We start from the raw sequence: 22957 nt of genomic DNA, 5'->3' as shown, positions 1-22957 counted from the left end.
CAGTGCGACGCGTTGTGAGCTTGTAGATTGGCTGTTTTCGGTGCGTGAGCATAGTTACTTTAGACATGACGTTGTGGGAGGATTCACTGGCACAGATCCACGCACGTTTGCGCAGCTGTTTATTGCTTGACACCAGTGTTGCCATGTCCACTTATTATAAGCAACGCCGGGCTTGTTTTTCTGATTGATTGAATACTTTATTAACAGTTTGGTGGGGGGGAGCACAGAAAGTTCTATACAAGGTCTGCTAAAAGGATTAGAAACCAAGAAAGCACCATGGCTTTTTTCCATTGGGGTCCATGTGTATTCAATTAATCGAAACATTAAATGACATAGAAATATACAATACTCGTATTCATCCACGGACCCCCCCCCTCCCATCTAAAAGTATTTTGTGACCACTCACTGTTACTGTACCAGACATTAGTGTTAAAATGTTTAAAAGTTTCACATTTTTCAAGATAAAAAAAAGCAGATCTACAAGCTCACAACTCGTCACCTCGCGAGCTGCTATTTTCAAATATCCGACGCCCATGTCATGTGGCTTCTTTTGGGCTTATTTTCGTAGACCTGGTTGCTTGTTTCTCTCTCAAAACCTGGCAACGCCGATTGCTTGACACAGAGAGGAACGGCCCGCCGCGGAAGGAGCAGAAGCGTCATGTAGCCCAGCCCAGCCCAGCCTCACAGGACAGCCAACAAACACACAAACAAACATACACAATATCTGAAGCACACTGTCATTTTACTTTGTATCCTAAAAAGTATGCTACGGTTGCGTTCGGCGGGGCTCTTTCTTGTTGTTGGAAGACGCGGGCGGTGCGGTACGCGTGTCGGTGTCTCACACAGATGAGTTTACACCAGAACAGGCGGGTTTGCTGCGGGTTTTAAAGGGGGTTCGAGGACGAGGATTGAGGAAGATGTCTCCTTGGATCATCTGGTGCACATTATTACTCCTGTTTCCATTGACGCGTGATGTTCGAGCTCAAGTTGAAGGTAAGTGTTGACATTGATGAATGATGTTGATGTGTGGGTGAAGATGATGGGTCTTTGGTTCTGTTGTGTATTAGTGTTGTGATTGCTGTAGTGTATATGACGGTGTTGGCTAAATATTATGCTGGAAAGCAGTGGTGTAAAATAACCACTGCTACAAAAGTCCATTTACTCTTAATACTGTACTTAAATACAATTTTGAGGAACTTTTACTTTACTGGAGTATTTACAATTTGCTATACTTTTACTTCTACTCCACTACATCTCAGAGGCAAATATTATACTTTTAGTCCACTTAACTCCACTACAATTATTTGAAAACTTAGTTACTAGTTACTTTGTAGATTTAGATTATTAAAAAAACATACATTAACCACTTCAGTCCTGTATACTTTCAAGCTGCTACATGTTGTTAGCTTGTAGATCTGCTATTTTCAAAAGATTTGTATACATTTAAAAACTTGTGCAATTAGACATTATGCATAATGTGTACTTTTACTTTTGGTACTTTAAGTATTTGATGCCAATACCTTTATATATAATTTCGATTATCGGACTTTCACTTGTAACGGAGTATTTCTACATTTCAGTATTGATACTTTTACTTGAGTAACAAATGTGAGTACTTCTTCCACTGCTGCAAAGCCTCGTTTTAAGGTTCTCCTTTTTCAACCACTTGTGGGTCGAGGCTACTTTTCTCTCTGATTATTTTTCTTTTAATATATTGCTGAGGCTCTTCCACTGATTGGGTCCACAGACAGAGACAGGCCTAAATGTCAGCAGAACCATTGATTGCATTTAAGTAGGAAATAAGATTTACCTCATCATGTAGCCCAATTAAAAATCAATGAAAGTTTCAAAACTTGGGACAAGAAATGTTGAAGTGACTGACAACACAATTGAAATGCATGAGATGATAATACAGATTTAGAGAACATGGACTGAGGTGAATAATGAATCTGATGAATAATCTTGCAGGCATCCAGGTAAAACCTCTGAATTGACACATGCTGTGAAATAAGCAGGAAAAGCAGCCTTGTCATTATTATGTCTCAATTCAAACTTTGTCCAAGGACCTTAAGAACCCCACAAGTAAGGGGGAAAGCCAAGGAATGTTGCCATACAGTAAAGTACTATATCACTAATACTACTAGTGTGATCAGTAAAACAAAAAACCTCATTCCCTTTTGGAAACGTATTTCTCTGCCATTAAAACCACTTTCTTAACAAAGAGATGACATAAGTGCATATTCCAGAAAATAGATCTCTACCTCAGGCCTCAACAACTGGCCGAAAAGTCTGTGCATGTGTGGCTGTTTGGTACACCCAACGCCAATCTTATGCTTTGTTTCTGTCAAGCATGAAATGCTGTACAGTATGTACAGCATTACACATCCCTCTCACATGTCACAGTAAAAGAAAATAAGCCACCATGTCAATCAAGTCCAAGAATTTGGCCTGGAAAAAGTTGGTATAAGGTTGCATGTGCAGGAGAACACATAACTGCTGACATATCTCCTTTTTATGTATAAGTTGGACTAAAATGTTAACTTGAGGAAGAGCTGAGAAATGGCTAGTTCATGCTGGTAAGAAATGGGTTGTTGGTGGGAAAGGTCAGCCACAGATAGAGATCCTGATTGGATTGCTCACAGCTAGAGAGTTATTGATTAATGAATATTGACAAAGTATGTGCAGCAGATTGTTTATCACACATACTTGTTATAAAGGCATCATTGGTCATTCTATGCCTTTACCCTTCAGCCTAGGTTTTGTTTAACAAAAAAGACAAAGATACAGAAGTGCCTAGATGTCATGATGACTAAATTACTGTGTATGTTTTGTTAACTGATGATGAGCACTAGCCTAGATAGATGACAGATGCCATGACATATGCAATGAATTGAAATAGGACTTATGAGATGAACTAGCCATACTTACAGTTACTATAGATTACAAGTTTAATAATAATTTGATTGAACTGTGACTGTAAGCTAATATTGTTAACCACGTGGGCTGCGCTGAGGGAGTTTCTATACCTTATGTGTGGCCAGTGTGGGCCAGGATTTGGGTCATCTAGTTAGTTTGGCAACAACACTGAGGCCTTCTTATGTATCAAAGCCAGTGTTTGTGATGTTGAAGAACCACTAACCTCAGGATAAGTTTGCTCTTATTACCTGATTATGACAAGCCAAAATTATGCTCTGCACGTGTTTCACATGCCTTGACGAAGACCGTCCGGTCAAAAATGCATTGGCGTTTTAATTGCCTGTCTGTTTCCTCCGCGGCTCCGTTGTATACTACTCATTTGTAAAAGCTGGATTATTTTTTAATATGGAATATTAAAATATGTAATTATGTTCCTGAAGCATTTTTCTTTTTCATTCACAAAGAACAACCATGTAGAGATAATGTTTTTCACAAAAAGCAAAAGAGGCTTGCACACTGACAAATCAAAAAATTAGGCTCTCTTTAGTCTTTAGGATGTAAAAATATATATTTTTTTATTTACATGGTGCACAAAAAGGTGACACGGTGCAAAAGTGAAAAGAGTGGACGTTTTGGTCCTCAGATTATCGTCCGCATCTGAGGACCGTAAATGAAATAGAATAAAAATGTGCATTTTTTGATTTGTCAATTTGCGAGCCTTTTCTGTTTTTTTGTGGACTTCAATTGGCTTCTCGCACCTGGCTTTAACTCTAGTAAGCTATGAGTCAGGTGTGCAAACACTTTAAAAAAAAACGTTATTACATACATACCTTGTTTGCTATTGATCCACTTGAGCACCAATTTCATACAGGAAAGATAATAATGATACCATGATCCTTTTTAGATCGGGTGGTGTTCTTGCTGGGAACGTTCCAGAATGTAAGCTTCTCCCAGAATGAGACCGTTCAGGCAGTGGTGTCCAGAATTCCCCCGGAAGTGGCATACATCACACTTCAGTTCCACACGCAGCACCGCAACGCCACACTCTCATACACGCGGGTAAGGAAGCGCTCAGCAATGTCATAGTTTGCCACATGAGAATAAGGTCTCTTCTCTCTACACTACCGCAGGGTGAGGCAACACCCAGCCATCACCATAACATAACACCATGCCAGTATGTACGCAGATTCACATGTCACACACTCAGTGTGTCATGTTGTCAGTGGCAACTGAATCTGCACAACCTTCACAACCTCTGTCTGTCTGTCTGTCTGTCTGTCTGTCTGTCTGTCTGTCTGTCTGTCTGTCTGTCTGGGGGGCGCGCCGGTAGCTGACACCGACAGGCTAGTGCATTGTTGACCACATACAGTAATAGCAATGTACCCGATCAATTCCACCTGTAGACCTGTGTTGCATATCATTCCCCCACATTACCACACTCCTATCTAAATGAAGAAAAAAAGGTAAAAGAAGAAAAGATTTACTTTTACAGTCATCGTGATATTTTACTGACCAGTAATCTGCCAAGTGATTTTGGCAAATGATGGACAGCTAGTAGGTTTTCAACCTTTTATAATGTGTCTGAATCCTTAGAGACCCAACTGAGTATGACATCGTATCTTATTTTAAATTTGTCTTATGGGTGGACAGTGGGTTGATGGTACTCAAGGTAGGTGGGCGTAGGTTGGCCAAGCTTCACGTGACATAGTGCTCTGATCAGCGTTGCGGGATGTTCAGGCCCTTGAGCGGCCTAGACATCTAGTAAGAGAGAAATTGTCTTTCAGTGACTTGTTCACTTGGGCAGGTCACATGGGCTGTTGTAGAGATCAAATTTGTTACCTCTCCATTATGGATTGGTCTTCCTGAAAACAGCCCTGCTATCCCTAGCCAGTGTGTGGACTCTTGTCTTTTTTGTTCAGATGCCAGGCATTGGTTTCTCTCTGACGGCGGTGGACTCCGGTCTCCTGTCACCTCTGCAGCCTGGACAAACCACCATCTCCTGGTTTCTTTTATCGCCTGACAGTGGGGCCGTGGCAGGAACAGGGGTCATCCTCCCTTACACCAGCGCTGGTAAGATGTCTCATGAAGTGCCAAATTTGAGAGTATAATCTAATTAATTATAAATATTCCTCTGTATGCATTCAGCAGTGGTGTGGTGTCCCACCACAGCAAGAGCATTGTCATCACAAAAAAAACGTTTAATTAAAATGCCATTGTAATTCATGCCAATAGTGCACATTTTATTTGTCCTATTAGACCTTGATTCAGGCCTGAACTTTTGGACCTGACAGTATTGTGTCTGGACTAACCCAAGTCAACCACCGTCATTGTTATAGTTGTGGTGTGGACCACTTGAGTTAGAACTATTAGTATTTAAATAATACACTTTATTGTTATAGTAATTGGTGTGGATGGCCCTTTAGCCCAATACTAGCTGAAGTCCAAATAAAACCAAACTCTTTAAACTGCATTAATGTTAGTCTTACGGTGTTTTTGCTATAATTAGGCTGTCATACATTTTTTATAAATCGGTGATCAAATCAGTAATAGAAAATAATCAACTATCAATGAAATCCATGCAAAAAGTCATCCATCAGTCATCTATCAATCAAAATGGACACCATTCCAACAGTAGTTATTCTTAAAAACATACTGATGCATTGCTTTGGCTTGGTTCATCTGGTTGCTCGTCTTGCTATGTGCTTGCAAACATCCACTTTTGCAACAAAGTAAATCCACTGCATGTTGCTTTTCCTAAAGTAGACAGAACAAGTTTAACAAATGTTAAGACTATTTATTTAGCTGTATTTATGCTGTGGTAACATACCTTTTTTCTATCCTGTTGATCGCACAACACAGCCCATTCTCTTTATACATCCATGGACACAACAAGTGGGCCATGGCGGTGCACAGTGGCCTTTACGTGCCAGGCCAAAATAAAATCTGATAAAGATTTAGACAAGTGAAAAACTATATTAAATTAACCCATAAAAATCTGAAACCCTAACCTGAAATTCCAACCAGACTTCACTTGGTCCCGACAAATCCTTGAGAGAGAATGTCATCGTGACATCCATCACAAGCTCTAAAGACTTGTTTAAATTAGGGTTTTTATTATGTAAACAATATTTTTTTATCAGCGTAACCTACAGTACATATGTCCAAAAAGTGGGGTTGAGGAATGGATTATGGACCCAACACCAAAAGCACTGCTAAATAAAACGGAATAAACTATGTAATCGATTCACTCATTCATACTTCTCTAGTTCAGTACTCGATGTTCAGAGGAACTCTATGAACTGGGAGTCAGTGATGTGTAAAATATGTATCACAGTAGTAGTTGTAATTTTCTGTAGCTTTATAGTTTGGTTATAGTCTTGTAAGGCATGGCTGAGCCTAGTAGTACAGTACATGGGATCTTAAGAAAACAATGTCACATGTGTCTGTCAGACACATGTCAAATGCCAAGTTCATGTTGCAGTATTTGTCAGATGTTTCTCAAGACCTCAAGGGTCTTTGTATCTCGGTTGTTAAAACAACTGACATACAAAGAATTGTTTAACACATTTTAAAGGGACAGTTGAGGTTTCTATTTAAGGTTTATTTGGGTTAAGGAAGCCTTTCTGATACAGTTGATTTGTCTGTTGTCCATTCAATAAAGAAATACCTAACCTTTTGAGGGCTGAAATATTGTGGGCAGAAGTATTTTGTTGTTGGTAGCAGTTGTAAAGTAAATCAAAGCGCTATAAAACCTATTGCTTTTTGTTAATTTTAAAATACTAAATGTCTTGTGGTAACCAACATATTGATTTTTTTTTTGCCTACACTCTCTTCATGTTTGACATGAGGAAACACATGTGTTGTGAGCGAGATGATATGGAGGATGTCAATAGTTGCAAATTTGGCTGCAACAGTTAAACTAATCGATTTAATGTATTATAAAAATACTCAATAATAGAAATACCAAAAATTGTTGCTCTATAAGCTCACAACGCGTCACGTTGTAGATACACTATATAAAAGAAAATATGATCCAAAAACACGCTTCTTGATTATTTGAATAATCGCCCTAGTTGCTAATGTGTGACCCTAACAGTTTGTTTACATTTCTTGGTACAAAAGGACAAAAGGCTATAATAACAATAATGCTAAACTTTATAGTTTTTGTGTTTTGTTACTATAAGTGTCTCTTAATATTTTCCTATTGGTATCAACTCTCTCATATTATGTCTTACAATAAATATTTGTCTCCCTTAGATCCTGTGCCTGGAGCGTGCAACATAGAGTTTAACCTCAACATTGATCCCAATGTCTACATCCACTACAACCTCTTTGAGTCCACGATTCGCTTTGCACCGGCAAACATAGGATTTGCAAGGTAATACAGATGGAGGTGCAGTATGGATTGAATAAAACATTGTGAATATAAGTTATATAATTACAGACAGTTGTACATTATATCACATCAGTGACGATCTCATACTTACTAGGCTGCACTAGCGCTCCTGATTTCGTGTATAGAGGGGCGGGTGTATAGAGGCGCGGAGAGATTGCGCCTGATCCCATTGGTTCACCGATCTGTCCGTCAGCCCCCGCCCCGTCGACACAACATTACGAGCGACGCCCACTGCACTCTGGTTGGTTGGGGAAATGAAACACTTCCCATACCGGGTACACCGATGCGCTGGTCTAGGCTTTTATTTTTTAGCAAAACGAAATAATAAAAGCCTGGAGATCGAGGCTACATACTTACTCACACAGAGTCAGACACACACATATTGGTCTTATCTTTGGCTCTCACTCTGCTGGGGCTGATACTACTATCTAATTTTCTCAAGAATGTCTGTTACGTTAAAGAGAGGCTTTTGACAATGACATATTTTAACTGCGAGACAATGGATTTGTTCATTAGGTAAATCACATGGTCGTGGTTCATTGCCTGTCAATCTTCATTTACATAGCTTTCGTGGTTTCAAATGTCACTCAAGTAACTTCATTAATTTGATCAGACTATACTTTAGAACGATTTTTTTTCCTAAAAGTTATCTATGAAGAGATAGTTGCCATTGCGGTTCTTCTGATCTGATCCTGTATATCAAGTAACTTATTTTGGGTCATTCAATTTTTATTGCATTACATTTTCACTACTTTTATTGCATGATATTATCACTATTGTTTGTTGTTTTAGCAAATATGCTGGCAGTTACTTAATTACAGGTTGAAATCCTTTTTCTCTGCATCAATGAACTATTTTAGTTTAATGACCTACTTTCACTCTAAACGGTTGACCTAGGATACTCCAGCTTTTGGTTAAAGGGATAGTTCACCACATGGAGACTTGAATTTGTGGATATTCTTTTGTTTTTTTTCTAAGCCAATAATTTGATGACCAGCGGACCAGTAGGCAGCGGTTCCAGTAGGAGACACAATGGAGACTCTTTGTGTCTCCTACTGGAACCGCTGCCGGTCATCAAATTATTGGCTTAGGAATGCGACCAAAACAAAAAAATATCCATGAATTCAAGTCTCCATGGGGTGACTGATGGATAGAGAAAAAGTTATTTTTTGGGGGTGAACTATCCCTTTAACTGGTTCCCTCAACAGTATTGTCAACCAACACCACAGGATTACTACTGGTCTGTTTTGTTCTTGATGCCACACTGCTCTGTATCTCTGCCCTGTCAGGGGTGAAACTCCATCCGCATGCGATGTTTCCACGGGGCCCAACACTCGCTGGCAGCTGGAGTATGACATCTACCAGTACTTCCTCCCAGAGAACGACCTATCAGAGCAGAGCCTCATCAGCAGCATTCAGACTGTGGCTAATGTCCAGGGCATGGCAAAGAACGGCAAGCTGGTATGTTGGACAAGATTGGATGGATGGATGGGAAGGCTGAGCAGTTGATTAGGAATAATAATCAAAATTGCAATATGAACTACTGCATATTCTAGTGCTTTGAGTAATTTGGTGAATATGGTGAAACCTTGAATCATACACTTAACACTGCAACTATCGATTATGTACATAGCAGTTATTCTATCGGTTACTGTTTTTTATTTATCAATTAATCGAGAAGTGCATTATTAAAAATAATTCTTATTTAAAAAAATATATATCAATGAATTGATGTGAAATTTGATAGATTTTTAATGATCTACTGAATTGAAGTCTGATTAACACCTATGTCGTACTTCACCGTACAACGATTTTTCTGCAAAAATACCTGATCTACATTAGCTGCACAAGATCAGATTCTATTTGAGTTTTTTTGTGTTTTTGCATATTGATTATTTTATTCAAATCGCTTGCTTTTTATAATCAATTAAATGGACTTGATTGATTGACTGTTAAATCTCTAATCATAATCAATCTCTCAGTAAATCTTGCACATGTGCACATCTGTTTTTTCCCATAGAACCACTTTTTTAAACAACGTTCTGAAAAATGTATGTTGATATTGTTCAGCCATACAGTAATGGATCATCATCAGTCAGTGCATCACTCATCGTTATAATCTGTTATTCTTCAGGTCAAGACCCTGTCATCGCAAGATATGACCACAGCTGTGTTCAACTCCATCCCCGGTCAGGGAGTGATTTACTCCGTCATCGTCAGGGATCCCGTGCGGAACACCTCTGCTTCCTACATCCCTGTCCACACCTACAGCTGCAGCTTTGCCTCCAAAATGGACGGCTGCCAAACACTGGGTGAGTTTCTTCTGCGTAGCTCAGCAGGCTGAGAACAGTGCTGACAATGCTTAGGTTACCCACTGGGAACGCATCTGTGTCATTTTAGATTTTAGCTATAAACATTATTTTATACTTTGGCTATTCAAAAATAGCAGATCTACGAGCTCGTGGCAATAAAGCGAACATTTGTAACTCAAATATTTGCTTCTGGAGGTCCCTGGAACAAAATATTTTACAAATGTTCGCTTTAAAAAATACATATTCAAAGATTTGGACAAATGTTTACGTTTAAAAAAAAAATAGCAGATCTACAAGCTCATAGAGTGCCACACTATGAGCTTGTAGATCTGCTACTTTTGAATAGCCAAAAACAGAAAAAGAAAAAAATGCCACAGATGCGTTTCCGGTCTTAATGGATTAAATTATGGCAACTCAATTTTGGGTATATACGTTAAGGTTTCAACTCTTATTGGGATAATAATAATAAAACTTTATTTATATAGCACCTCTCAAAACTGGGTTACAAAGTGCTTCACAAAGAAACCAAGAAAAGAAAACGGTACACAAAACAGAACAAAGAAAGATTAAAAACAATGCAGGAATGCACATGTACAAACCACTTTCATACCGGTGCAAGACCAGCGGAGATAGACTAGAATAATCGACTAGGAGTGGGCATTAAAAGCTAATCTATAAAAGTGGGTTTAAGGAGAGATTTAAACCGAGGGACAGACTCAGTGAGCCTGATCTCCAGGGGCAGGGCATTCCAAAGAGTAGGGGCCCTGAAGGCGAAGGCCATGCAACCTTTTGAATTTAACTGACCTTCTGGAATGGCCAGGAGTGCTTGGTTTGCGGATCTCAGACTACGTGCAGGCACATAGGGGGGGAGTAGGTCCGAGATATAGGTTGGAAGAAGACCTAGCCTGGCCTTACATGTAGTGAGGATCACACTACAATAAAGAAACGATTAGAACAGTGGCTGTTTCGGTGAAGTAGCAGTGAAAGGTAGGATGTCTTAGTTATGAAAGGGGGATAAAGCTTAAAACTAAGTAAAGTTTCAGATGGCATCCAAGTGGTGTGGGGGTAAAGTATTCCCCCACCACCGTGGAGAATGGGGGGAGATAGATGCCTTCATGGTGCCTTTTTTCCAGCGAGCACGATGGGCGCTTTTCTTATTACATGGTAAACACAGCTGCCACAAATTAAATGTGTTAGTGGGTATGTTCTATGTTTTGATTTAGGTGAACCAGTTGGCAAGCAGTGAGAATACTATTGATTGGCCTGGGGCGTAGCGTGACGGTCCAGGCACCCTAGGCTGCAATGCCAGCCTGACAGCATGTCGCGGGTTCCACTCCCATTCCCGGCAACCTTTGCTGCGTGTCACCCCCCCCATCTCTCCCCATTTCCTGTCAGCCTACTTTCCCTCTCTAAATAAAAAAGCATAAAAAGCCCCCCAAAAAAAAAATCTTAAAAAAAGAGAATACCATTGATTATTGTCAATGCTTGCTCGTTAGCATAACTATGCCATTATTAATCATTTAATTTAATAAGTTGCAGCTGTGTTTACCCTGTTATGACGTCTGTGAAAAGTGTCTAGCGCACGTGAGAAGGGGTTTTTCCTAGCTGCAATAGGGACCGTGTAGTATTGTTCATGGGGAATTGGCAGAACGACCAAATTATGGAGAAAGATAGATATAATATTAAAGACAAATCAATAGTGTCAAAGGAGGTGTATCGCTTCCTCTGCACTCTTTCTCTCTCTCTCCCTCTCTCTCTCTCTCACACTCATTACTGAGATAACTGGGGGTATTTCAACTCTATTGCTTACACTGCAAACATCTCATTAAATCTGCACAGTTGGGTGAATGAGGATGTTTCACCTTGCAATGTACGTACTCCTTTTGGCCTTGCCAGCTTTTGGCATTGGAGGCAGTGTTTCCAAAACCAAAAAATAATGAGAGCTCATGCAATCGGCAATAATAATAGAGCAAAATGTACTATGCACAGGATTATTTCCAAGCATTTTATATTGTATAATTTTTTACCTTTTATGTATTTCAGGGAAGATATCTACAAAACTCTTCTTCACACTCGCTGGTTTGGCCGGCCTCTTTGTCTGCTTCCTGGGTCATCGTTTCTTTAAATGTGGTAAGTTGCTTTTGGCTTCCAACAGTTTTTGATTTCAGACGTATTTTTATTTTAACATCATCGTAGCTACAGTAATGGTTTCCTTGGAAGAGAAACGCCCTAGATTTGCAGGTGACTGACTAGTGAATGATGACAGAAGTTCATCTGTCTTCAGATCAGTGTCACAACGTTCCAATAACAAGTTGCTGTCTACACCAGTAGCTAAATCACACTTATTTATAGCTTGTGAAAAATACATCTTCCAGCTAAAGTTCAGTGGCGGGGAGGAGGATGGTCATGAAAATACGACCAGTGTCGGAGGTCGTGTGTTCTATTTATGGTATTTCCCTACAGTGGACGGGGGAATGGGGCAGTTGACTGTGTCACAGCAGAGTAAAAGTCAGTGGATGTGACTGTTGTGAGCAACCTGGTGAATGAAACCACGCCTGCCTTTTGTTACAGTAGCATTAGAAAGTTCGGGATGTTAACGTGCAAGGACTCTGACTCTGAGCCTCTTACATTCCACAAACATTCTGCTCCAGCCGGGCAGCCAGTAGCTCTCAGCCTCACGTGACGCGGCTGTGGCATGTGATGAGGCACACATGGATTTATTCAAAACCCAAACTCATGACTCAGAGTGCAGTCATCAAAGTTTGCCACGGTCCAGATATCAATGATCGAACTCTTTCAAATGAAATGTTTTTCTTAATCAGGGACTTGGACACAGAAGCATCTGATCGGCAGTATGTCATGCTCTCTGATAACATTTTCGGGAGGATTAGATATGTTTATCCAGAGGCGATTCGGTTGTAGTGCTGAGCTATGTACAGTATTCCCTGTTGAAAGGAATAAATGTGTTGAATTGCATTGTGTCGCTCAGTTTTACTCAGTTATTGGTCACTTGGTGGCCATAACCAGTTAAACCCCATATATTTTGACTGGAGTCCCTCAAGGGTCTATACTTGCCCCCCCCCATTTTTCCTCTATACCAAATATCTTTGCAGAAAACAGCCGAGCTTGTAGATCTGCTATTTTCGCCAAATGTTTGCCAATTTAGCCTATTATGACATGCCTAGAAAAGGGACGTAGGGCTTTCATGTGGCTAAGATTATGTCTAATATTTGCCCTCTCTCTGTCTTTCTCTCTCTCTGTGTTATAGAGTTATTTTGCATGGGTTTCAGCTTCGCTGCGTTTTTCTCTTTTGTGCTGATCACAACAACCACTACCCTGGATTATGAGAGTAAGTTTTTCCACTTTGAGTATTTCTATGGCATGTTGCCCAGTCACACGTTAGCATTTATCCTCTTATGCCGTCTTTGTTGTATTGATTCCTCCAACAACAAATGTGGAGGGATAGAAATCACACAAATAAGCTTTGCGGGCAGCTGGTAAAAATTACAACTTATTTTTATCATCACAGGCCTAATAGATCTATTTTCTGCTTTATGTTTTTCTTTATTGTTATCCCTGGGGATTGGTAAATTATCATCCCAAACATTGACATAAATACGTAGATGCTGCATTGGCCACTGGGGCTGCAACCAATAGCCACTTATATGAACACTGGAAAATGCTGCGTTCACACATGAAGGTAAATAAATAGTGAGTTTGATAAGGTGAGGGGCAGGGTCTGGGTAGTAGACGCACACATTAGCTACTCCCACTTAAGTATAGCACAGGCACAGCCTGAGGGAGATGAGAGGATCAAATGCAATCCTTTTTTATTTCCTTCCACAGAACATGACAGAATGACAGATACATTGAATTGCTCAACATGCAGCCTCCCATTGATGCACACATGCAAATCACAAACGCACATTTTGTGATGTGTCACAAATGCACATCAGAAACATCTTTCCTACCATTGTAGGCCTAATGTAAACAACAAGCTACAAAGTACTTTTAATCAAAACGAACCGTCCTCCGAGCTGGAAAAATAACACTCTCAACTAAACTCGGAGAACATTGGTCTCTATGTACAGACAAGTGCACAATGTGCAGGGAAGCATCAGGTGTAGCTTGTTGTCTACAATTAGGTACTGCAGTAGTAAAGAGACAGTGAATATTTCCAACTCGAACTCTGATTAAAAAGCAGAATGATTAAAGTGGTTTTCAGTTATCTCCCTCTTTCCAAACACCTCGGGAGGAGAGGAGGCTCATCACTCATTATCAACACATCCACTCGCTGAATGTAAAGTCACCGGACAATCACTGCATCCATTCACATATTGAGACGTTTTGGGCTCAATCAGACATTAGCCCGACTTAACTAAAGGGTCCTGCCAGCATGAAGTCTGTTGCATGTGTTTAAAGTGTAGAAAACTTCCATAATACAGTGCATGAGTGAAAGCAGAAAGCGCCAAATGCTGCACTCATATTGAGTAGCAGTGCAACCAAGAAAACCCAATGCGCTTGTTGCAGCTGTGTTTTTCTGCAGCACAGTAGCTACAATATTGACTCGGCTGAGTTATCCAGTTAACCCATTAAGACCTGAGGCCGATTCTACAAATGTCTTCTAAATCCTAACAGTTTTCTAAAAAAACGTATGTTGCTATATCAGGACCCCCAAAATGATATGTATTTGACAGCGGTTCCCCATCTCAAAATAGTTTGATCCAGCGACCCCCAGAAGCAAAGATTTGACTTAAAAATGTTTGCTTTAAAAATATAGATTCAGATCTACAAGCTGATAGCGCAGCATGAAGTGATGCGCTATGAGCTGTATATACTGTATAGATAGCTAAAATGACTTTCCTGGTTTTAATGGGTTGATAAATGACCAAACCTAATGAACAGAAACCCAATTGGATTTGGTTGAACTTAATTAAGTAGTGTAAGCCCAGATGTTCATTCAGTATATTATTGGCTGCTATAGTATAGCGATATCACATGTTGTAACTGGTGGGATGGGATCACATGTTGATTTGTTAACTCTAACCGGCCCTGGCAGTCTTCTCCACAAATAGAGAAGGCTCATTTCCTCAGTTAAAATGGTCACAAACACTGAATATATGAATAGAAATATATACCCATTTATGTGCAAAATTAATTATCCTTTTAAAAACTTTGTTTAAAAAGAATATGAACTGTCACTTTTTCTTGCACAGTTCAGTATTTACTAGAAAACCGTTTGAGTTTTGAATATGTTCTGTCCTTAAAGATGGAATGAAGATTTCCCCCTTTCTTTCCCCTCCATTATCTCCCGTCTGTAGTCCGTCTGTCCCTGGCAGCTGTGATCGGTGTGGTGGGCGGTGTGATCCTGGTGATGAGCTGGTGGCGTTTTGGCTCGGTCATGGCCTGCGTGGTCGTGGTCGGTTTGATGCTCGGTTTCCTCCTTGCGTCCATCGTCTTCTTCACCCCCCTCGGTAAGATCCGTAATCTTCATCCTTCCTCCATTCGTTTAAAATGAAGTTCAAGCTGGCTATACAACTGCAATCTATTCAGAATATTAAAATCTTTTTATATATATATACTAGTTTTTGACCAAAATAATATTTAGTTAAATATGTCTCTTTCTGGAAATGTGCTGAGAACTTGAAGCTAGGGGCATAATTTTTTGCCTATGTTCCACTAATACTGACTAAATCAGTTCATCCATTCCAATTTGGGAATTAAATAGTTTATGAATTGAAATGTACTAATTATGTAAAAATATCAAATTGAATGAAATCATGATTTCATGATGCATTGAATAGTTTCTGAAACAATCGTAATCAAATTGAATTGAACCATTGTGAGGTCAGAGATTTACACCCAATAACACGACAGTTGGAAAATGTGTGGTCATTGTGCTAAAGTGAACTACAGTTTGTTGTTAATCGTTCTTCAGGTGACATGGATGTGTTCAGGCGTTCAGATGTGGCATTCTGGATAACCTTCTCCTGCATTGCGGTGTTGGTCCCACTGCTCTTCATACGCTGGCCCAGAGAGGTAACTCGGGAGATACAAATATTAACGAGCAATCGAGAAACTGGCCTATGTGTCTGTAATAGAAGTTGAACTATCCCTTTAATGTGGGGGAGGCATGAATTTGTTCCACCTATTTTGCGGTTTGACTTAGAATAGTGGTTCTCAACCTTGTTGGCTGGCACCCCCCACCCCCCAAAAAATGTGGCCAAGTCTCGCGACCCTCCCACCCTCATGACTCATTGATCTAAAAACATACATGGGATTACATGCACTGAACAAAGATGCGCGTGCGCACACTGAGCAAATACATGCATGCAGACTGCTATAAATTATGCCAAAAAATAAAAAGCGAAACAAACTATATTGGCTCATTATGACTTTAGTACAGCTACATTTTCTTAAACGGGGGTTTTGATAAGATGAGTAATATTACAACTTACTCGGAACGTGTGTCTGAGAGGAAAATACATGCCTCTTCCTGCAGCTCCAGTAGCATGGCCCCCCTTGTTGGCCCCGCAGGCACCGCATTGAAAAAACTCCTCTGGCTTATCAGTGTGATTTGGATGTTTGGTATAGAAATACCTCTTTGGTTTCACTGGCGTTAAACTTTCTTGTGTCAGAACCTCAGACAGAGCACAGGACACATTGGGGCTGATCAATTTAAGACATTTAATAATTTTATGACAGAACAAAACAAATAGTTTCTCTGTTTGTGTATCAGACACATTCTTTCTGTTACTCGGTACTGTCACTGGGGGCCTATGGTGCCTTGCAGACCCGTGACTGGTCCCATGCACCATGTCTTCTTTATCTCCTACTGGAACAGGAATAGCAACATACATTGGCTGGTTGCAGTACACTCATCAGGAAAAATAGAAATCATGATTCTTGTGAATTATTAAGACTTTGGTTTGACATTGTAGTTCTCTCCCTGTTCATCCCTAGTGGCCTCTTGTCATAGTTACGTTTTCTAGCCAAACCAGTTAATGTATTATTATTGTACACAACTATGGAACTTTGAGGGCACTGTTTTAAAATTCATTTTCCTTATTTGAGACAGCTAAAACTTGACACCTGCCAGTTTTGAGCAATTGGTATTACATGCAACATGTAGAGAATTGAAACGGAGAAGTCATTGTTGGCTCTCTGGTTAGTTTAGAGGAGCAAACACACTTCATACAGAGATAAAAGGGCCTGACCTTTACATTCTTATGCTGTGATTGAGAATAGAGATAGACTCTGACTTACCCTCTAACAGTCAAAGGGCATATAAGAATTTTATTCAAAACAATATTCAACAGAATCCAATATAAAAGTGAACATACAGGCACTCAGGCAGTGATGTATTTTGGGTTCTCCATTCATTTTTTATGTTTTTGCCTCCAGGGAAACATCATTACATGTGGTGTTGTTGGTGCGTATGCTGTGATTCTGGCTGTTAATGCCTACGTCTACACCAGTCTGTCCTACATCACACTCAACATCCTCAAGCGTTTCCTCAACAACAACTTCAACGCAGCCTTCACTGACGTGCCCTTCCAAACCATTGGTGAGTTGCACACAGTAGAGCCATGAAGTAATGCTAGTTATGACAGAGGATCAGTTTCTATTTATAACTCTACCTTATCTTTTATCCTAGCGAGATTTGCTGAGAATAATATGTGCATAATCTTGTTTTATGCAATGCCTGACTTTGACAGTCACTTGTTTCAGATCTGAGAACCACAGTCGAATCACGGTTGAATGACTGTGCAGCATATTGTTGGTAGTCTATGGAGGACAAAATGTTACTCATTCACTTTCCTTGCTCAGATTTTCTGTGTAAGGACCTACTTTTCTCACCAGGCACATATGTGGCTGTGGTTGCCATGGCAACCAGGCGGAATAACAGGTCAATTCTCATGAAGGCGTTTTAAAGTGAAAGTGAAAGAGCACAGTGACGGCTCAGATCAATGTTTGGTCTTCATCTTAAACTGTAAATAAAATAATAGGCTAAACTATAGAGCCTAGATTTATTTTTAAATCATTCTAGTTTTACTATTATTTCACTTTGTCTACATTATGCACATTGAATTGCCGTTGTGTATGAAATGTGATATAAGTAAACTTGCTTTGCCTAGATTTGACAACTAACTAGCCAGTCATACAACTGTCCCTCTAGGCGATTGTCATTTACAGTACTTTAAAATGTGTGTCCACTGTCCGATTTTCCATAGTTAAGTGTATTATTGTATTACAAAGGTGCAATAAATGATAGATATACTGTGTATATATTTTGTAACAACCTTATCATTTCTTCAAATAAATGTACTCAAATAAATGTACATAACCCAATGGTTATTAATTTAATGTATGCATCATGGGGCAATATATATATATATATTCTAGTGGTCATTGTCAGCCTTTGCCCCGTTGTTGTGACGGTGGGTGGACCTGTGCTCAGTCACTAAGAGGCAGATGGATCATGATTCATGAACCAACAGTTTTATTCAAGTAAAGTGAGTGTGTCAGAGAGGATTAAAAAAAAGTTTCAGGAGGTGCTTAAAATGTTGAACTTTGTGCTCAAAACAGCTGAAGAATGCTAAAACCTGATAAAGAAAAACATCACATGGATGCAACTGGGACGTATCATCAGTGTTGTAGCCTGGGGTCATAGGGTGTTTCGGGTCTCGCAACATACAACATACACCCTCGCCCAGGTGACCCAGCCAGGGTTGATCAAGCCCCGACTTACGTCCCAGTAGCACCCACGGTCAGTCCTATAGGGAAAGACAGGGCAGTCCGCTTCTCTGGAAGTACTCTGCCGGGACTCGGGGAGGCTCTGGCACGTGGAGGGACTAGGCTCTGTGGGTTGTCTCCTGGCCGGGCTCCTCCTTCGTCTCACCAGGTCCAGGACCTGAGCGCTGCGCCAGATCAGGTGCACCGCCCCGATCCAAACATTTCCTTCTGGCGTGATGGTTCCTTGGGCCGATACCACTAGATTGGGCTGTCTAATGGTATTAGCTAGCCTTGCGGTACGCTGGAATGGCCCTCCTAAAGGCCTAACCGCGGGTTTGTTGGGCTTCTTCCTCACGGAAGACACAGCATGGGGCGCTAACCCATACTGCCCCCAAATACCTTAACCTGATTTTTTTCTCTTGAACTACCCCCCCCCCAACCCCCTAAAAAAGTTCTGCAATATCCAATCCACAATGGGGTTCTTTGACTCGTAACATTCAAACCAAACACTCCATCAACATGACGTAATAACCCTGTGAGGGACCAAGCAGTCAAAGTATAAGGTATCACAGGTTTTCAAACTCAAAGGTTTGTTTAATTTTTAGAAAGTAACAAATGATTATCAAAATATTCAACAAAACTTATAGAGCCCTTAAGAGGTCAACAAAACAGGAAGTGAACTCAACTAACAGACTTGACATAACGATACATTAGGGAGACGTATATATGTCACAGGGAGATTGGAAGTGGAGCGCTTGTTTTTAGGCTCGGAGCGGGGCTGCGATGCGAGGACGGCGACGACGACAACATGTGCACGCTCGCCCCCTTGTGCTTCGCGTGTGTGTGTGCGTGCGTGCATGCGTGTGTGCGCGCATGCGTGTGTGCGTGCTCGTTTGTGCGCGTGTGCATGCGTGCGTGTGTGGTGTGGAACTCAAACAAAGGGCAAATCTTACACAAAACAACCTGTGCATATTCTCAATAAACAAACAGGTTGTGTTTTTTGTATTTATAATTACTGCAAATGCCAATACTAAACAAAGGTAGAGTGAATGCAAATAGTTGTGTGAGTTTGAGGAGTCATTTCAATGCACAAATCCAAACTCATTCATCTCTCTGTCTCCTTTAACCACTCTCCTGTCCCGTCCTATTCTCTGTCCAGACTACATCCTGATGACGCTGTGGGTGGTACTGGCTGTGTCGGGTATCACCCTGCAGCTCTACCGGGAGCGCCCCCGGCCTTTCTTCCCGCCCAGCCCGTACCTCATGTGGCAGCAGGAACGTGAACGCCGCAAGACCAACGTGCTGGACCCCAGCCACCATGTCCCCTCACTCCCTGCCCGCCTCCTGGCCCGTGTCAGGCAACTCACGAGCCAGAGGGAGCCTGCAGGGGAACGCACGCCACTTCTACTCTAACCACTACACCCCCATGGATTACCCTATACACAAGACTGAGCTACCTTCATTAACGCAAGAGTGGTGTCTGCCAGACAATGTTTAGAAGCCTCTCCTTGTATCCCCACGTGGAGAGTTACTCTTTTTCTATGGCCACTTCCCAGCAAAGCTGCCAAACTTAACTCACAGACATGGACTGTGGGGGAGTGTCATCTGTCCTATTGTACCAGAAGGTATCCATTTACACTTGTCCATGACCGATTGCAGAGGTGTCTTTTAAACCATGACAACAAAGAAAGCAGTTTGCAGTCTGGATAAGTATTTTGATAAAGGACTAAAGACTTTTTTAAACTAGCGTCACTTTTATTTAACACTTTTGTTGATCACATTTATCAGCCACTGAAACTAATTCAGAAGAGTTCTAGATGTTTTGGTAACGACATGTGATTGTCTTTAAAAAAACAAAACACACCTGTCAAAGCCTTGTGTGGTCGAAATTTGTAAGTGTATCTTATTGTTTTTATTGTGTCAAATCAAAGATTACTAGTGGCTAGTTGGCTTTTTTTCCCTCAAAAGTTTCAGTATTAATAACAGACTTGCTCTTATGTGTCAAAATATTTAAAAAGAATTGATGTCTAAACTTGATATAACAAGAGGGTACAGATGTGTCTTAATTTGTTGACATGCAGAGATTTCTACAACTGCAAATGGGCACCTTTCCCTCCCTAGTAAATTCCAGTTCCTATTGTGTGTTGAAATCATTCCTTCTTCTGTCTAATAAATGTGTGGCCTACATAATTTTGCTTGGCATGCTTACCCTCAAGACTGGATTTGCCCAAATAGTTTCCGCAGAATTATTAGGCCAAGGGTTTTAAGTTGATGGCCTATTCCATAAATGATACATTTAAACATAAAAATAGATAACAACCAATGAAGGGTTGAAAGGACAGATGATTAATAAGGAATAGTTAATCAAGCTATTGTACAATACTCAGCTTTTCAAAGCATAATTATTATAACTTTTGAACGTTAGTTTTTGTTTCATTGTATGATTCTGCCCCTTATAATTTGCACTGGATGTTTGAATTATTCTAAAATACATTTGCATGTTCTAAAGAATGTATCCTGTTGGTTGATCTATTATGATTAATCTAGTTGGTGTTTGGTCCAAATGCAAATTATCGAACATTTTGAATTCATTTAACCCGTGTCTGCATGCAAAAGGTGTCATGTCTTTGTTCTTTGTTCTGTTCTGTTTTTCTCAGGGGGTTCCCACTTTCAGGTGCTCAGAAACACCTCCAGGTTTCACCACATTCTAGTCTCACCCAAGTACTCTATGCACTAAGACAACTGATGTCTTTTTAATTGGTATGCTTTTTAAAAAAAATACCTTTTCAGTATTTTTGTTCTACATAGTCCTGCAAAAGCTGAACATTCTGGTCACTCTACTACTACACAGTTAAATGTTACTGTCCGTGTGACTAGGACTTCTGTGTAGGAGAGTGCGTTCTGGAGTCCCCTTGTGACTTATGTTATGAACCGTTTAAGACCATGTCTGTTTTGTGACTTTGCCAGAAATGAGGATATACTTGCAATGTTGTTTTGATATTTAATAAATGGGTTGTCTGCAGATGGAAAACATGTATTTTCTTGGGTCTGGTGTAGTTCAAAGTACTGCAAATGGCTGTTTGTAAGCATGTGTAAGCTTTTCAGGCTGTGACCCCACAAAATAATCATTTGAACTGGGGACCCCCCACCCTGACGAGCACTTGGAATGTAGGAGTTGTTGAGGCATTACATTTAGTTTGACCCTGTTCCACAGATAAATATTGTGAAAATAGCCGATCTACAAGCTCACAACGCCTCACAAAGCGAGGTGTGAGTTTATAGATCAGCTATTCATTTTCAAAATGTTTACCGCTCATATTATTTGACAATTTGGCCAATGTTTGACCAGTTTTTATTGATTACTTTTGATGCAGTAATGGTCTTAATTTTTTTTTTTTAGGTATTAAAAAGGTCCTTTAATTGTCTCTTCACTCATTTGGGGACTCCCCCAAAATCATGTGGGGACCTCCGTGGTGGTTGAGAACCACTGGGTTAGGGGATAACAGAGCCTTGGGAGGGATACTATTGGCAAATTAGATTGGCCCTGGTCCTGTGTAAACTCATGTATCTAGTTTGGGAGTATGTGATCTTCATAAGCAAATATACTGTACAACAGGGCCTGGAGAAAACATTCAGTTTTTACTACATATTTACTTAATGCTACTGTCCAATGTTTTCATGATCACCAGCCATGCAACTTTATCAAAACCACTAGGGGGCAGAAAAGTAAAGCTGAGTAATTCTCCTATATTTAGTATTTTAGTTATGGACTGTACTTCTGATGTTTTTTTTTTTCTTCCCCCAAGTGAGAAGCAATCTACCTTCCAATTGTCATATTCAGTCATCTTTTTAACTTTATTTTTTATTTGTATTTTTAAGTTTAGTTGAATTTCTCTAGTCAGTCGTTTCCGTTCGTTGTCACGTGGTCTCGTGCCTCATGACACGCAATCATCACACGTGTGTTGATTGCGTCGGGACGAGCCTGGTGGTGATTAAGTTTATAAATAAATGCACTTTTTCCGTCGAGAGAAACAGGTAAATAATGATTGTAACGCTGTTATATTTTAAAGAATGGCATATCTGCATGATACACTACTGCTCTCCCATGCTTAAGAAACGAGAACAACGTTCTTTAACCCAATGAATGGGCGAAACGTCGTTTGTTAATTACAGTGGTGGAAAAAGTACTAAATTCTTTCACTTGGGTAAAAGTATCAATACTACAATGTAGAAATACTCTCTTACAACTACAAGTGAAAGTCCGGAATTCTAAATTGACTTAAAGTACAAAAGTATTGGTATCAAAATGTACTAAATGTACTTGGTTACTTTACACCACTGGTTAATTGAATAAAGCATGGTGCATACTTGTGTTTCGTGTGTGGACATTCCCCATTAACTTGTATAAGTTTGGTCCAGTATGTGGGGATCATTTGCATGTCCTACCCTTTTCATACCATTATAGTCAGTCTACTCAAAGTTTGGTTTACGTTTGGCAAATGGCGACGTCTTTTTGACGACGCATTTTAACATGAAAGCCTAGCATCCTGATTCTGTGGCGAAATTTCGCTGAAAATAGCTGATCTACAAGCTCTAC

The 22957-nt window shown here is 40.2% G+C and overlaps 1 protein-coding gene across 1 annotated transcript; it reads left to right on the top strand.

Annotated features, from left to right (window-relative positions):
- The first annotated feature begins 639 nt into the window (after positions 1-639).
- On the top strand, positions 640-21722 carry tm7sf3 (transmembrane 7 superfamily member 3). The gene is made up of 12 exons (XM_084049957.1): positions 640-993; positions 3821-3975; positions 4836-4986; positions 7174-7294; positions 8602-8773; positions 9447-9624; positions 11668-11754; positions 12893-12973; positions 14946-15098; positions 15563-15663; positions 17029-17191; positions 19520-21722. Exons 1-12 carry the CDS (start codon positions 918-920, stop codon positions 19771-19773), a joined length of 1692 nt encoding a protein of 563 aa, XP_083906083.1. The 5' UTR covers positions 640-917; the 3' UTR covers positions 19774-21722.
- The last annotated feature ends 1235 nt before the right edge of the window (positions 21723-22957 follow it).

Source organism: Gymnoscopelus microlampas (genome assembly GCF_963454915.1).
Source record: "Gymnoscopelus microlampas genome assembly, chromosome: 23".
Classification (NCBI taxonomy): Eukaryota; Metazoa; Chordata; class Actinopteri; order Myctophiformes; family Myctophidae; genus Gymnoscopelus; species Gymnoscopelus microlampas.
This window is presented reverse-complemented; position numbering and strand designations above follow the sequence as displayed.